General features: G+C 57.3%; 1 protein-coding gene across 2 annotated transcripts in view; it reads left to right on the top strand.

Annotated features, from left to right (window-relative positions):
- Nucleotides 1-14,830, top strand: part of PLEKHB1 (pleckstrin homology domain containing B1) — a 32,709-nt gene extending 17,879 nt beyond the window's left edge. For both annotated transcript variants that reach the window (XM_019530536.1, XM_019530535.1), the window contains exons 5-7: nt 1,552-1,591; nt 9,991-10,093; nt 13,900-14,830. In XM_019530536.1, coding sequence (XP_019386081.1) covers nt 1,552-1,591; nt 9,991-10,093; nt 13,900-14,036 — 280 coding nt within the window. In that variant the 3' untranslated portion in view covers nt 14,037-14,830. The remainder of the gene's footprint in view (nt 1-1,551; nt 1,592-9,990; nt 10,094-13,899) is intronic.
- Nucleotides 14,831-15,918: the final 1,088 nt, after the last annotated feature.

Raw genomic sequence — 15,918 nt, forward strand, 5'->3', positions numbered from 1 at the left:
CCGATGCCTCACGCAATGGTATTAGTCCAGCCTTGTCACCACCCCTGGGCAGATCTAGGATTTTGAAAAGGGGGCTGCACAAGGTGAGGTGCATCATCACATATAACACAACACATTTCTCTCCAGGTAAATATAAACTAGAAGCTTTGCTAATATGCTGGGGACCTACAGCTGTATTATTCAATTTAAGATTGAAGCAACAATAAATGTAACTTGTGGAATGAGTTAAAACCTGTCTACAGGGCTGTGAAACAGGAGCGACATGACCACCTAATATACCCGAAAATCATGTTTGCTTTTTTCACTTGCACTGCATTGGTGGCTCCTGGCCATCCTGTGAAGCTTTGGGTAAATCGCTTAACCTTTCTGCATGTTGTTTCCTTGCCTATAGTAGCACCCTGCTTCATAGGGACGCTGTATGACTTTTCTCATGTTGGAGATGACGGTGCTCGGAGACTGCAGAAATGGGGCCATATAAATCCTGTAGATAGAGCTATGGGTCCACTGGAAAAGCCATGTAGTTTGACCTCCTGCAGGGAACTTGACCAACTTAAAATGAGCTCCCAGAGCAGGAAGCGAACTCCATAAAGTGGGAGCAAAGCCGTACTCACTTAATCCATATGAGCAGGCTATTGGTCTCCCTTAGTATTTCCCTAATTCGGGACATAGTTTGCCCTCGACTCCAAGTATGCCCCGGGGCAGTCAGAGATCATGGTGCGACCTGGTTTAAGAGGTGGTTCAGATCCTGATTCATAACGGGAGCGTTAGGGACCAACTTGTGCAGTCTAGCAGCCAGGACCATCGCTTCCTAAAGCCACAGCTTTGTGTTCAGTGGAGATCCTGGGATGCGCTGTGAGCTGGGACTTGTGTCAGAGATCAAACACTTTCCTTGGAGGGCAGGTAGGATCAGACACGTGGCGAAGTAAAATGATGTCTTCTTCCTGCAGAGCCGTGCTGCCTGTCTGCCCTAACTCTTACCTCCTGATCTTATTAGCACGAGACTCCTCGAGTCCTTTTAGCTCAGAAGAGCTGGCACAGCTTGGCGGCCAAGCTGGGGTCTGGTTTTCCTCCCTCACCTCAGCAACCAAAAGCACCCCAAGTCCATTAGCAGATCATTGTGGGCAATGGGTCTGGGGTGTAAAAATCCCAGCTGGGTTTCCAGCTTCTGAATGGCATTTGCGGGGCCATCCATTAGAAAAACTCTTGTTTGGGAAGCTGGGTCCTGGTTTGACTCGCAGGCACCAACTCCAACGTTTCCACCGTGTCACTTGAAGCAGGAGCCAGAGGCTGACGCAGACCCACCGATCTCAACCTCGGGACCTTTTCGGAAGATCATCCCGGTCTCCTCCCAGGTCCCGGTGGCCTTCGGGGGCCTGTGGGGAGTTCTCGCCCCTTTGCCCAAGAAAGAGCCTGGTTGCTGTAGTGCTCACTAAGCAAATCTGCTTGCAGACAGACCAGAGAGATGAACGGAGAAGGTGCTTTGGCTCTGGGTGGTTTTAAAGCTACTTTTTTCCCTTACAAATTCTTGTCCCTTTTTTGTTTTGTTTACAGTGCTTGGAAGATGGCAGTGCTGGAGGCGAAGGCCACCCCGGTGAGTCAGTCCTACTTCCATTTCACCTGGCTTCTGCTTTTTTATGTGTTGTAAATAGACACGTCCCTCCTTCTCTGCCCACACCCTCCCCCCCGCACACCCTCTGCAGAGGCACTCCATCGAGATGCGCAGTTGCAGGCTGCATGGAAAAGGCATCACACACCCCCAGAATATGGCTAGAGGTTGCAATCACACCGGGGCGGGGAAACCTCTGTTTCACTCCAGACCCCTCAGTCCTACAGAGATGCTGGGCAATGAGATGACCTTTCAAGGAGAGCCACAGAGATGATGGGATTCAGAGGCAGTTCATGGCTTGATCTACAGCCCACTGCGGACAACACGAATCTCCAAGGTGGGCTTGAAAGCAGGCCCTGAATAGGAAATGCACTATCGCTCACAGTTACATTGCCCCACTGTGACACAATAAGAGACAGTCCCTTCCCCAGACTGTTTACAACCTAAATAGCCAAAGCGTGGCGGGAACAACTTGTCCATGGACACGGTCAGAAAGAGAACCCAGGTCTTTTCTGACTGTGCCCTTCCCACTACCCCACACTGCCGCTTGCCTAGCTGACTGAAGGGGCACGTCAGCCTGAGATGACCCCAAGGGTGCTCATCTCCATGGGGGGTAAGTTGATTATTCATTAGCGAAGGGTACTGGTGGGGGGAAGCAATGAAGTCCCAGGGTCTGACTTTGGTGGGGTCTGAAATGTGACTGCTGGGTGTGCATACACATCCCTGAGCTAGCTTTACAATGAAGCCCAGATGCTGATACCAGCGTGGAGCTCAGTGCTGTCGGGCTGCCCGGGTATTTAAGCAGGGGCTCCTGGGTGGGTTCGCACCCTGCTTGATGCTTTATGATGCTGCAGTTGCTCTGGCATTGGTACCCGAGCTAACTGCATCACGGCTTAAGACCTGTCTTCACTGTGCCAGTAGGATGCTCAGTCTCGCTGCCCTTGGGGAAACCTCTTGAGCGTGCTGAAAACCTGGGTCTTGAGCACAGCGCCGGGGACGCCCCTCACCACCTCATTTTGGGGTTGGCACACATGGTGGGGCTGGCATCTAGTACCTCAGCATCGTGATTGGGCTCTCTGCTGCCAGGAACGTCAAACTTATGGCCAGATCCAGGCTGCGGAGCGGTGTTGTGTGGCCTGCAGGGCTTGTAGAGGGGTTGGGGGTTTAAGGGGTGGGGTCCACCACTGAAATCTGGGGCACAGGGCCCTGCCAGCCACGTGTGAGGGCAAGCAATGGCTTCATTAGCTGCTGTGGTTCCCTGGTGCTGCTTTCCCTGCCACCACCACCACCAGGAGACACAACGGGGGCTGCTGCCTTTCTGGGCACAAGAATTTCCCCTCGAGTTCGAGGGCTGCTGACGCCGGGCGTCTGATCTCACTCTTGCGGACTCTCCCACTGAAGACGACCATCTGCGAGGCAGCAGCTACTGCAGCAGTTTTCAAGCTTTTGAGGCCACACACCCTTTTACCTGCACATCTCTGCACGATCAGCAAAATCCGTGCATGGCAATGCCACTGCTCACTGCGCATTGACCGATCAGCTCCACCGCCCTCGTTAAAATGTAGCCCTAGCTTGCATACCACTGGCTGAGACAGCTGGGGCTTCACCTCCACTCCTGCAGCTGTGCTGCCAAACCTTAGGCAGATACAGCTGATACAGCGGGGAGGGGAAAGGCTCTTTTTCTGGTACAGTTCAGGCAGATTCAGAGCCTGAAATCAGCTCTCTGGCAAAAGCACTTTGTCCACAATTTGAGTCTATGCAGCTGAGCTTTTAGCAGCATGGAAAGCCTGTGCCCTGGAGCTTTTAGCAGCATGGCACCCTGCTCCACCAGCAAAAATGTCTGGTGGGGAGCTGGCCTGGGAAGTAATTCAACAGATCAAAGCCTGGAGCTGGAGGGAGCATGTGACCTGAGAAGGCTGCTGGGGGCCTTGGGAAAGACTAGAGCAGTATCAGGCAAGCAAAGGCTGCATCCCTTCCGCTGGCAGTTTGTGGCGAGTTTTAGGAAGAGAAAAGATGAGTGGGGTGGGGAGGGGGCATGGTTAAGCTTGGGGGCTCCAGCCCTCTGCTCTGTACTGTCTGCTGCACACCGTCGAGTGCCAGTGGAAAATCACACTGCCTGGTACGGCTGGGGGAGAAGAGCACCGTGACGCGCGCACGGAGAGCGCGCGCTCTCGCAACGCGGGCCTGACAGCCGTCCAGAAAGGCACGTTTCTCCGAGGAGCGAGAGCTGCTAATTGGGGATGGAATTAGCAGTGGCTTTTGGAGCTGACCTCCCCAAACCAACCCGCTAAGTGGATTTCTCTCCAAGGCGCGGCGGCAGCCTCCTCCTTGTTGCGCCGGAGAATAAACTGGAGAAGGTCCTTTGTGAACGCGGGGGCTGGTGCCTCCCGCGGGGGCTCTGTAGTGCTTTGGCAGAGTGCGGGGGCCCTCCTGGGCTCTGCTTGCTTTCTCCTATTGTACAAGTGCCTTGCAAAAAAATCAAAGCACCAGCTAAAGCTAAGGGAGTTCGGGGGAAGAGCAGACCGTGCAAATAGGATGCACTTCCTCTGGCCTCGACCGAGGCGTCCGGGGAACGCGCCACGCTGCTGTCAGTAGATTTCGCGAAGCCACGAGGGACTGGCGAAAGCAAATCTAAGTGCCGGCTTTCCAAAGGGAAGTGGTGTGATCCTGGCAATTAGTGCAACTGGTTCTCTAGCCTGAGAAAAAGGCCGTGGGCCGTATCCTGGGGTCCTCCCAGTGTATGTACCTTGCCTGAAGAACAGTTGAGGAGGTATTTGGCACAGAAGCGTGGAGCCGGGATTTGAGCTCTGCTGCCTACTGCTCATCTGTGAATGAGCTCTCACAGATTCGCAGGTGGCTAGGGGCTGGAAGGGGCCTCGCAAGACCGTCGGGTCCTGCCCCCCTGCACTAGGCAGGAAACGGGAGCTTTACTGTGGGCATCAGAGGGGCCACGGATGGGAGCGGGGCCCCAATCCTGCAAGGACTTAAGTAGGAATGCTTGAAGTCTTCTCTTTCCTCTGCCTTGTATTTGCTCTGGGACCTTGGACAGATCCCCCCTCCTCCCCCCTCCATAGTCCAGTTTCCTCTTTATAATATAGGGGTGCTGGTGGCCATCCCTCGTGGAAGCTGCAAGCAGTAGTGCCGCTGGGGCTTTCTGGAGATGCCGCGTGCATGATATAGCATCTTAGAGGTCTTGTAAATGGAAGAGGGGAGAAGAGACCCTGGGTCACACAACATCTGAGGATTGCGGAAAGGTTTGTGCTCTGATGAAAAGCAGGGGAGGAGGAACCGGACGCCGCAGGGGTGCAGGCGCTGGAGTAGAGGGGTGGTTTCGGGAAGAGCAGGAGTCTGAAGCCCACGAGGAAGGCGTGCCCCGGATGTCTGCGATGGGAGCAGGGTGGGAGGAGGCAGGAGACCTGAAATGAAGGAGGGAGGTCAGAGCAAGAGGCCAGGAATTAGGACCCACGTGCTTTGTCCTGGTTTTGCCTGTGGCATCAAACGTCTGTGGCTCGGTTTCCCCTGCCCTGCAGCGGAGGACAAACTCTGCCTTGGGAAGGAGAGTGTGCTGCCACAGCGCCCCTGGCTCCTGGCTCTGCCCTCCGGCCCCAGGGCAGCACGAGTCGGGGTCAGCATGCCTTCCTCCCTCCCTATGTCTTCCTAGTAGGAGCCGGGCATGCCGGCAAGCACGTCAGATCGCGGCCAGTTACCGAGCTGCCAGAGGAGGCCAGGCCCTTCGTCTCCTGTTGTCTCCTAAGGAGGAAGATGCTCCCGACCTCACCCAACGGCAAGGAAGCAGCAGGGAGAGAACCGCTCCCCTGGACGTCTCCGCAGCCTCCTTCCCAGCCGGGCGAATCCCGCCTCACCAGGACCTCCGTCGGGCTCTCTGCCTCACAGCGAGGATTGAGTGACCGGACCAAGGCTGCACGGCAAGTCGTTGGCAGGAAACTCCCTGCTCCGCACCCGCATCCACATGCAAGCCTCAAGCCGTCGGCCGTAATGTTTCTCATCCCCCGATAAGCTCCACCGCTTCTTCCTGTGCTGCAGCACCAAGGCAGAGGGTGCCAGGCCGGGTCTGCAGACACAGTCGGGCCTCTCTGCTGCTCTGCGACAGGAGGCCGAGCCTCCCCAGGAGCTACACGGCCCCTCAACAGCTGGAGGGAAGCTACTCGGCGCGCAAGAGATTTCTTGGGACAAGGAACAACAGAGCAGGAACCAGATGAAGGATACAGGCTAAAAGCCAAGGGAAGACACCAAGCAGAGGGCTCCAGCCGGCACGTCCTGCTCCACAGAGGCACCTAGGGAGTCACTGGACCCCACGGAGATGTGCAGATGCGGGGCAGGAAGGCAGCCCCACACTCAGGATCTCCTGCAAACACGGCAAGGTGCCCAACTCCCAAATGCCCAAAAGGATCTCAGCCAACCTGACCGCATGCTGGAGGATTTGGGGGCTTGTGGTCTCACCATTCCTCAAGGAGCTCCCTACTCCCTAGCCCACCTCGCTATGCCCATGCCCAGGCTCGCCCTTGGGAAGGGAGACGGCCTCATGTGCATGTCAGAGCCGGGGCGACAGCGAGAAGTTGAAGGCAAGAGCGGTGCAAATCTGAAGTGAATAAGCACGAGAGGCAGATAACCTTGGATTTGCCTACCCTCTCCCCCCTTGCTGTGCATGCAGAGCCAGCCCTGGACCCCAAGCCGCTGGAGCGTTAATTGTGTATTGAGCGAGCGGAGTGAGAGAAGGAGATTACGACACACCGGTGACTGGGGCAAGGAGTCAGCGCCAGCTGGGAGGTTGATAAGCATTTTGATTTATGCTGCGCAAGGGGCTGCGAGGCAGGCGGCAGGCGAGGACTGTCCTCGTGCGGCCGCTCCAGCCCTGCCCTCGCAGTCCTCTCCGGCGCTGTCAAGGTCAGGCCTGCACGCACGCGGCCTTGCGGGAGGGAAGCCGGTTCGGGATCTGGATGGGGCCGGGGAGCCCGCTGAGAGGGGATGCTCTGCCCAGTTGGAGAAGGTGCCCTCGGCCCTAGGGAGGTCGTAAGCTGTGGCTCTGTCCTTTGCTTTGTGGCTGCTGGAGGGTGCGTCGCAGCCGTCCCTCTGTGCAAAGCCAAGAAAGAAAGCGGCCACGGCTGGAGGGCTCTTTATGCAGCACGGAGATGAAAAGTCCAACTCCCGCTTCTCTCCGGCTGGCCCTTGCCCCTTCCCGCTCCGTGTCGGAGCCCGTCTGGCATCCCAGTGCCTCTGGCTCCTGCCCGCTCGTCTTGCGGAGAGGAGGTGGGGGTTGTCCCGTCCTCCGGCCTCTCTTTGTCCACCCTGACCTCTTCGAGTCAGTGCCGAGCAAGAGGCCGAGTTTTCAGCTGCCCCGTTAACGTGCGAAGCAGCTAATTAGGCCCTGTCCTGCTGGGCTGAGTGAAGGGATTTGGTTTCCCCCCAGCCGGGCAAGATAATGAAGTGTTGGATGCATCTCTCATCTGGGAGGTTGAAAGCCTGGCTGGATTGGGGCCCGGTGTCCAGGCCTTTTTAGCTGGGGATATGGAGTCTGTGTGCCTGGAGCGGAGCGCCGAGCTGTGCGGCGTTCCCCTGAGAGCGCGTGTGTAAAACACGCTCGGGACGGCAGCACGCAGATTCCTTGTGGCGTGTTGTTCTGGGGGAAACGCGTGTCGTTACAGTCCGACAAGCAGGTGGCCGAGCCCCTGACCCCCATCGTTAAGGTCCTGCCAAGGCTGGGGGGGAAGGACAGAGCTTTTGCTCATGCAACAAATTTTGGAGCCTGTTTTCTCAGGTTCACTTTTGACCTGGTCTCCACTGCAAGGGGGTCCAATTCCCCACCGGCGGCTCCCTGCCAGGAGCAAAATGCTGGCAGTTGAACCGCACTTGGGGGAGGGCTGCCTGCCACCGCGTTCCCAAGCCAGGCTGAATTCGAAGGTCCCGACTCAGAGATGTGCACCAAGGAGGGCAAGGCCCCCAAATGCTTTCAAACCACAGTTTATCCCTCCTTTATTCCAAACCCAGTTCTGCCCCTGCCCAGGCCTCCGCACAAAGTAGAGCAGCCTTGGGGCTGCTGTAAGTTGAGGTGGGTTTCAGCAGGCCCCTGTGAGTTGCTCTGCTGGCCCAGCGTGCCTGGTGCTCAGAAGGCTTTAGCCCTACCCCGTCGCCAGCACATCCCAGCAAGCCCTGTGCCGGGGTCCGCATCGGACGTGCATTTGCTCAGCACATGTAGTGTGTTCCTGTACAGCAGGGGTGCTCGAGCCCCGGCTCGTGGGCCAGCTCCGACCCAGGGAGTCATATCCTCCAACCCACCGGGCTCCCCACAGGTTTGGGAATTTGGTGGCAGGAGAGCAGCAGCAATTAACTCTGTCACCGCTCCCCCACCGCCACATTTCCACAAACCATATCAGGCCCAGCAATGGGATCTGGCCCGTGGACCAGCCTGCCGTTGCTCATCTGGCCGAAAAGGTTGGTCACCCCTGCCCGTACAGCAACACAGGGACTGCAGCCAAGGCCAGGGTTGGGACTATAACCATGCTAAGAGAGCTCCATGTCCTACACCTGGCCTCAGACATTGTCACTGGCCTCCGTGGCCTGCATGTTAAGCAAAAGGCTACAAAGAAGCTTGGAGGAGCTCGATTAGTGCAATGGGTTTAGGCGGCCTCAGCCATGCTTGTCCTGTAAGGCTGGAGGACACCTGCTGCCAAGTGCTGCTTTGGGGGGGGCGGCTGGTAGACTCGGAGCCACTCTTTCACAGTCCGCCCGCCTGTTGCACAGGGATGCATCCCGTGGATGCCAGTGAGGTGCAGGTCCCAAGGGGCCGTGGGGAATGGACCCTTAGAGGTGGAGACCAGCTGGGCAGTGGGAGCAGTGCAGGCCTCAGGGGTCCTTCATCCCTTGCACGCATTTGGGCTCATTGGGCTGGGACTGGGACTCCTCTTGAAGCTCAGGGGTCTCGCTGTGCACGAGGACTCAGGCCTGCTTGCCCGGGTGCAATACATGACGAGCTGTGAAGTCGAACCCTTCTGGGCAGATAAGAGCCGCCCCCTTCTGAGCACATGCTCCTGTTAGAGCTGTGGTGGGAGATCGGCACAGACCCCTAGTCCTGTCCTGGTTTTGCATCCTTGGCACGTGGGTGTCTGTGCAGACTGCCAGCTCCGCTCTAGCTAAGCCACCTCGGTGAGCCCAGGGAGCGATTCTAGCAAGTGCAGCCCAGGAGGGACCTTGCCGGCATCAGACAGGCTAGCACCCCGGCCAGTCCACAGACAGGGCAAGCTCCCATCGGTGCTTTACTCCGTGGGTGCACCAGGCTGGGGGCTGAGTGCCCTGGCGCGGTGGGAAACAAAGTAGGGTCCAAACAGCCATAATGTTATGCTCTGTCCCAGCCCCCTCGCTCCACTCATTCCTCCGGGCCCAACATCGGTCCAGCTCAGACTGGCGCTCCTTCCCCCTGCCCCAGCCACCGAGCGGACGGGGCACAGAGACATCCCAGTGAGCCCAGCCAGAATCGAACCCAGGTGTCCCGATTCCTGCTGCTCATACCCGGCACAGCGAACACGTGGATTAGCCACCTTTTGGTGCCGGCTTTGCCGCAGCTCGGAAACGTAGGGAGCGGCTGTTCCCTTGCACCTGCAGTTGTAACCTAGCAAGGACCCCTCTGGCCGCTGTTTTTTGGGTGATGCCTTCATCCATTCACTGCTTCGGGATCCGATCTTACCCCCAGTAAATCTAACAGGGAATTGTGCCATAGGTTTCAGTGGAAATAGGACCAGATCCAGAGGCCCTTTTTTGGAGGGACACCTGCGCGTCAGTGCAACGAAGGACAGAAATGTTTCCAGGGGCAGGAAACCCATTTCAAACTGGTTTAAGATCTCGGATCATTAAGAAGCTCCTGAGCAGACTTAAAAATGACAGATAAATACAGGGTAATAGGAGGGGCAGAGCAGGGAGTTGCTGATCTGCACAAAAGCCAGTCCCACGCTCTCCGGAGGCCTCACCCCAGAAACCAGCAGCTCAGTAAAGACGTGGAATCAGATTCCCAGGACAGGCCATGCACGAGAACGTAGGAAATAAATGCTCCATGGTCGCCGTTAACACTGCCTGGCTAATCGTGGTGGGAGAGGCAGTTTGTTAAACTGCACCCTGCTGAGGAGTCCAGCGATGCAGATGCAGTGTGCTGGGGGGTGGGCGTGCATGCACGCATGGGCACACGTGCTGCACACACAAGTCATGGTCTAAGAAAGGGCCTTAGAGTCACTGGTTACCCCAAATTAACGTAACCTGCTGCAATGGCACGTTAGGAAAGGCATCAGGGCTCCCTGGCAGCCCAGCCAAGACAGAGCGCTGGAAGAAGAAGTCACCTTGGTGTCATTCCCAGTAGCAGTGCTGTCCTTCCCTCCTAGGTCCACGTCTACGACCCGTATGATGACTATTACCAGACGGTGCCCCTGGATTCCCACCAGGCGATGTACATCAGATCCGGGTACTACGGCCACCAGTACGGAGGTACGTATGCTTCAGCACAGCTTTCTCCCCCTGGCTTTGATCACTAGGGGTCCAGATTTTGTGGGGGGACGGGCTTTGGCTACCAGGCGAGACGTAGGAGGTTGAAGATTACATGGAGGATGTGGAACGGATCCCAGACACCCTTGCTGTCTGCCTGTTGCATGATCCAGTTCCCATCTCTCGAAGGCAGTGTTGCCTACTCCGTACATCCTCAACTGAGGGATGATTTTGCTCACTTCTGATCCCGGAGCCAAGAAGACGCTCAGTTCACTCTGGAGTGAAAGGGACTTGATTTTTGCAACAAGGTTGAATTCAATCCCTGACTTAGCTTACCCAGGAAAAGAGAAAAGATCATGTTGTTATGTGATACCCTTGCAGATACTGTGATAAAAAGGATTAGGTTATAGAGAATCCACATCCCTCTTATTTGGAGAAAAGCGAGAAATCAAGAGCGTCGCTCCCAAGTGCATGTCACTGCTGCAGCCCTCTGGCACTTTCTGGTGGTATTTACCTGCACAACCCATTTGAAAAGCATAATATTCCCTTTTCACCTGTTCCTGCATTGTAAGGGCTTGGGGCCTTTCATGGAGTCGGATGGTTGCTGTGTTGACACTTCCTGGACTGGACTTAGGGGAGACGGGCAACCAGATGGCCCCTTGTGGTGTTAATGCCACTTTATACATGATTTTTTATATGGCCTTTATATGCCTTATCTGCAGATTAAGGCATCTAATATGTGGTGAGGTGCCTAAATATTAAGAGTGAACCTAGAGAGACCGGCAGCTGTCAAGCCCCAAACTGGTTCTTCGTCCCATAAAAGGTAGTAGCAGCGCAGGCTTACCCCTCGCTAACCCAGCCCCTGGCCCAGAAGGAAGGGAAGAGGCATTTGCTCCACATAATCTGACCAGCTCTTCGCAGGCGTCTGCAGAGGCACTGCTTTGCAATGCAGACAGATGCCTGCTCGAGGCCGGGCTGGGACCCAGCCAGCTCGCTGCATGCAGGCCACTGGATGGGCAAGCAGCTGAGTGACCAGGAGCTTAGGAGACATCTCCCTGTCCTGGTTCAGCCTTGCCGGGCGTCTAACGAGCCAAAGCCCCTTGGTGCTCTGTGCTCAGCTCAGCTGGCCGCATCCCTGATGAGGGGATGACATCTGGCGGCACCGTTTCAGAACTGCAGCTGACGGGTGCTCAGTGCCAGGCTGTGGCGATTTGGCCTGTGCATGGCCAAATCCATCCCGACCAGCCCCAGCACTTGCCGGGGGTCAGCACATGTGCAAACATGGGTCTTGCATCCCTGTGGGCCAGAGTGGGAGACAGGGTCTGCACTGGGACACTGCAGAGGTGGGGGAGAAAATGGGAAAGGGGGCTAGTTGAAGGGACGTCCCAGTTTGGGGCGTTGGGTCTCCAGCCCCTTTCATCTGACACAATACTGCATCAAGACAGTAATGACTAATGAGTCCAGATCTCAGCATTAAACCTTCATGCTCCCGGGGAGCCTGACCCGAGCAGGCCATTTCCAGGCTTGCTCGCATTGTGGGGGAGCGGGGTCCCCAGCGGTGCTACAGGAATCTCAGAGGAGTGGGGCTGGAAGGGACCTTAAGAGGTCACATCTAGTGCAACCCCCTGCCTGAGGCAGGGTCAGTCCCATGCAAGCCACCCCATATAATCCATAATCTAAACTCTGCATCAGACACCATCAGCCCTGATGCAACACAGACCTAACACCTGAACCTGCCACTGGTAAAGCAGGGGGACCGTGGCAGCCAACCTCTTGCAATGTTATTGATATATGCTCAAGAGATCCCAGGTAGAGGCCGTGCCCCCACTACAGAGGAAGGCAAAAGCCCCCCCACAGTCTGTACCAACATGACAATAGGGGAACACTCATTCCTGACCCCAAATGTGGCGTCGGTCTGACCCTGAGCGGAGGGTCAAGACCCTCTAGCCAGGGCCCTCCAGGTTTGGTCCCAGCAGGAGCACTGGCACAGCCTGGCTTGCCTGCAGCCGACACCCAGTGCCTCCAAGGAAGGTTTAAAAGCATCTTGACATGTGGCAGACAAGGAGATGGGACCAGCAAAGCCCCGGGGCATGGCCCAATCCCCATAGAGCATGGGCATCGCTACGCCTAGTGTCCGTCCAACCTCTTCTGGAGCACCCCCAGCGATGGAGAGCCCACACCCCCCCAAACGTCTATTCCACTGCCTCCCTATTCTTGCAGCGAAGAAGCATGTCCAGGTATCCGACCTGCACTTCCTTTGCTACAACTTCAAGCCCAAAGCTCACCGGCTTTGCCTCGCATGAGGCTGTGCAAGCTCATAGCCAAGAGCTCTGGTTCCCCCTGCGGTCACGGCTCGGGTACAGGCGCCTTTGTGCGATTTCACAGGCGGTTGGGCCCGAGGCCTGGCTCAGCAGAGTTGAACTCTTCTTGGCTAACTGGCCGTATTGAGGCACTTTGAAAGAAGGCCCCAGATTCCCCGTTACGAAAATGGCTTTGTGTGCAGGTTAATAAAAGCCAGGCAGGGCAATGCTTCCTAAGGGAGAGATATAAGTGTCTCTTCCCTCCTGTTAGCCTGCTTATAAATGTTCCTACCGCCTCCCCTTGGCCCAACCTGGAGAGGCCATGAAGTAGCTAGAGCCTGGACCTGGTTTTACCATGCGACCGTGGCCACCCTTGGTAAAGTCACTTCGCCTTTCTGTACCCATCAGACCCAATCACACTAGATCCCCTCTAGTCTTAAAAAAAGGTATCACAGAGACAGGCCCCCCCATAGACCAAATGTGTCCTAACACCACGTGGGGGAGATGGTTGTGTACCTGCCCGGGTCTGGTCTATGCGGGCGCGTCTACACGTCATCATGCTTTAGTTGCATGCTTTCGTGTCGCTGCCTGTCCTGCTCCGTGCACGCGGCGCGTGGGTAGATCTTGTTGCTACATCGCCGTAGTGGTGCACTACACCCAGGGAGCGCGCCTCGCCGGTGACGTGCCTGCATTGCCCTGTGTCTACATTGCTGTGCGTCTACGTTGCCATTGCCTTCCTCTGTAGCAGGGACTGTGGCCCTCTTCCTGGGATATCTTAAGTTTATATTATCAACCTTTTGCCCAAGCAGGATGTCGGCAACTGTATTTCCCCGGTTTTACCTGTGGCAGGTTTGGGTGTGATGTCTTGCGTTGTGCTAGGGTTGATAGTACGTTTACTAAGAAGGTAGATTATGGACGCCTCTAGGATGGTTTGGATAGGGGTGATCCCGCCGATCCTCTGGGCAGGAACCTCACTGCTCTAAGGGTTTTGTTGCTTTAAGTATCCGGCCACAAAGGAGAGACGAGCATGGCTTGCACTGCCGCACCACCACTGCTGTTTTGGGGCCAGCGCTGAGTATCGCACACGGCAACAGCCAAGCGGGCAGTGCCCCAGGAGGAGTTCCCGGCCCCCAATACAGGGATCACTGCAGAGACCCGGCCTTTCTGGACCCCCCTGCTCCCAGGTTGCCAGCTCCTGGAAGCAGCTGACCAACCAAGCCTCAACAAAGCCACCAGAGACCATCCAAGAGTAGGTCACGAACGTCACTAGTCAGACAGGGGTCTTCATAGGAGCCCCCAGAAAGCCACTGTCTAGCACAGGGAAGCCGAGGTGCCTGCTCTGCCCAAGCCCGTTGCAAGCCTAAGCGCATCTGCCAGGGACCGAGAGCTGGAGGGACCCCGTTCGGAGGCAGAGCTCCCCTGCGATGGGCTGGAGGTGAAGGCGGGATCTTCCCCCCTTCTGCACTGTCCCCCCTGCTCATCCTGCATCTCTGTGTTTCTGCCCCTCAGCGCCCGGCGTGACTCACGTGATCGTCCGCGAGGACCCCTACCGCGTGTCGGGAGACCACATGGCTCTGGGGCTGCTGGCCGGGGCTGCCACGGGGGCTGCCCTGGGCTCCTTCATGTGGATGCCGTGCTGGTTCTGAGCCGAGGCGCTCCACCTGCGCGGGACCGGGCTGTCTCCAGGAGGCCGGCGGGCGCTGCCTGTAACGTAGATCCCTGTAAGGCTCCCCTCTCCCCCCGAGTAACTCTGCTGCACTTGGCTTGCCGTTCCCGACTAGGCACGCTGGCAACATAAATTGTCCTTTGCCTCCCAGGCCAGCGATCGTTTCGTTCCCCCAGCACACGTGACACTGCAGGGTCCAGGTGTCCCCAGCCCAGGCTGACCGAGGCAGGCTCTTCCCATCTGCACTCTTCTCCCAGGGAAGCAGCGTGGGCTCTTGTGCTTCCCAGCCTTTCCTTCTGCCCCAAAAGCGACAGCCCATCCTCGCCTCCAGCCTTCAGACCTCGGGCTTTCCCCTCCTGCCCCCGAGGGGCTTGAAGCAGAGATGGGGTTGCGTCTTCAGCGGGTCAGCTCCGTGGGAGGCAGTGGGGCGGTGACCGAGGGCCCGTTACACGCCGGCACTCACGAAGCAGCAAGCGCTCCCTCCGGGTCGGACGCCAGCCGCGGCCGGCATCAGTCTGAGTAGGAAGCCACGGCTCCGTGCCCAGAGCTCGAGCCTCCGTCTGGGGACACAACACGGGTCCCGTCTCACCGGGCGGGGGGCCGGGGGCTTGGTTGGAGGTGCCGCGCCTCTCGCTAGCCTGGCTCACAGCGAGCGGAGAGCAGGAGCCTTTGGCGAGCGTCACATAACACGCAACGCAGCCAAATCCTTCTGTGCCTCACATCTCCAGGGACGTGTGCGTACCGTGTCACGCGCCCCTTGCATCAAACCTATTTTTTTTTAAAAAGTGACCTGCAGTACGACGGAGGCCCCCCGTGGTTCTTTGGCAGTGAAGCCCAGGGCTTGGCCTGCTGGCTAGCCTTTGGCCCTTACAGCACCGGACCCCCAAGCCTCATCAGGTGCTCCCTGAGCAGCTGGGGATAGCAAATGCTGTCCTGCCTTGCGGGGGACCCCAGAGGGGTCTTCCCATCCAGGCCCCTTCTCCGCCAGCAGGAAGGTCCTTGCAAGGAGGAAGACTCGGGAAAGGCGCAGGCTTCTGCCGCACTGCAGCTTCACAGGCCAGTGACCCTGTTCAGGTGCCACCAAGGCTTTGTCCCGCTGTGGCCCTTCCTTACAATCAGGGCCGCTGCTTGGGTGAGGGTGGCTTGCAGGCACCAGCCTCTTTGATCGAAATGGGGGGTGGCGGATGTTGAGGTGGTGACAGGGAGCAGGCGGCAGTCGAGGCTGCCCGTGCCGCGTCACCCGGGCCCTCCTCCACCCGTGCACTTGGGTGGCCTTGCAGTAAGAGGGGACCTCATGGCGGCTCCTTCGTGGGGATCGCCCATGGGTATAAGAGGACCCCAGGGTGCAAGACCGCTACCCCGCAGTAGAGCAGAGGGGTGAGAGTGAGTGCCAGACATCACAGATTGGTGCGAGTGTGTGTATATAGACGTGTATGAGAAAGAGCGATCACAGACTGTTTAACTAGCACAATATCATCATTTTTGGACAGTTGGCAGTAGAGCTCACATGATGGAGGTCTCGGCCTCCGGGCAAAGGCGGCACAACAGGGGCACGGCGTGCTTGAGGAGGGGTATCTGACCAGGTAGAAACACCCATGCCACGCGTGGGCAAAGGGCACAGCAAAAGCCGTAAGGTCACCTGGACTTGGTCACGCCTGTGCTTCTCCTGAACGGTTTCCTGCTGTGGCTTCTTGCTGAGGATTTCCCAAGTTTAAAAAGACAAAGTGTTTAAAGAGGGCAAGGCAGGCCAGACTGACTCGGGGTCCAGCCCTCCTGTACTTCCCACGTGCTCTGACAAAGCTACAACACAAAGCTGCATTTTCCGTGGTTCTCAAGGACGGCACAAGAAGACGGCCCCGGAA

The sequence above is a fragment of the Crocodylus porosus genome, unplaced genomic scaffold (assembly GCF_001723895.1).
Source record: "Crocodylus porosus isolate Cpor-Errol unplaced genomic scaffold, CroPor_comp1, whole genome shotgun sequence".
NCBI classification, from domain to species: Eukaryota; Metazoa; Chordata; order Crocodylia; family Crocodylidae; genus Crocodylus; species Crocodylus porosus.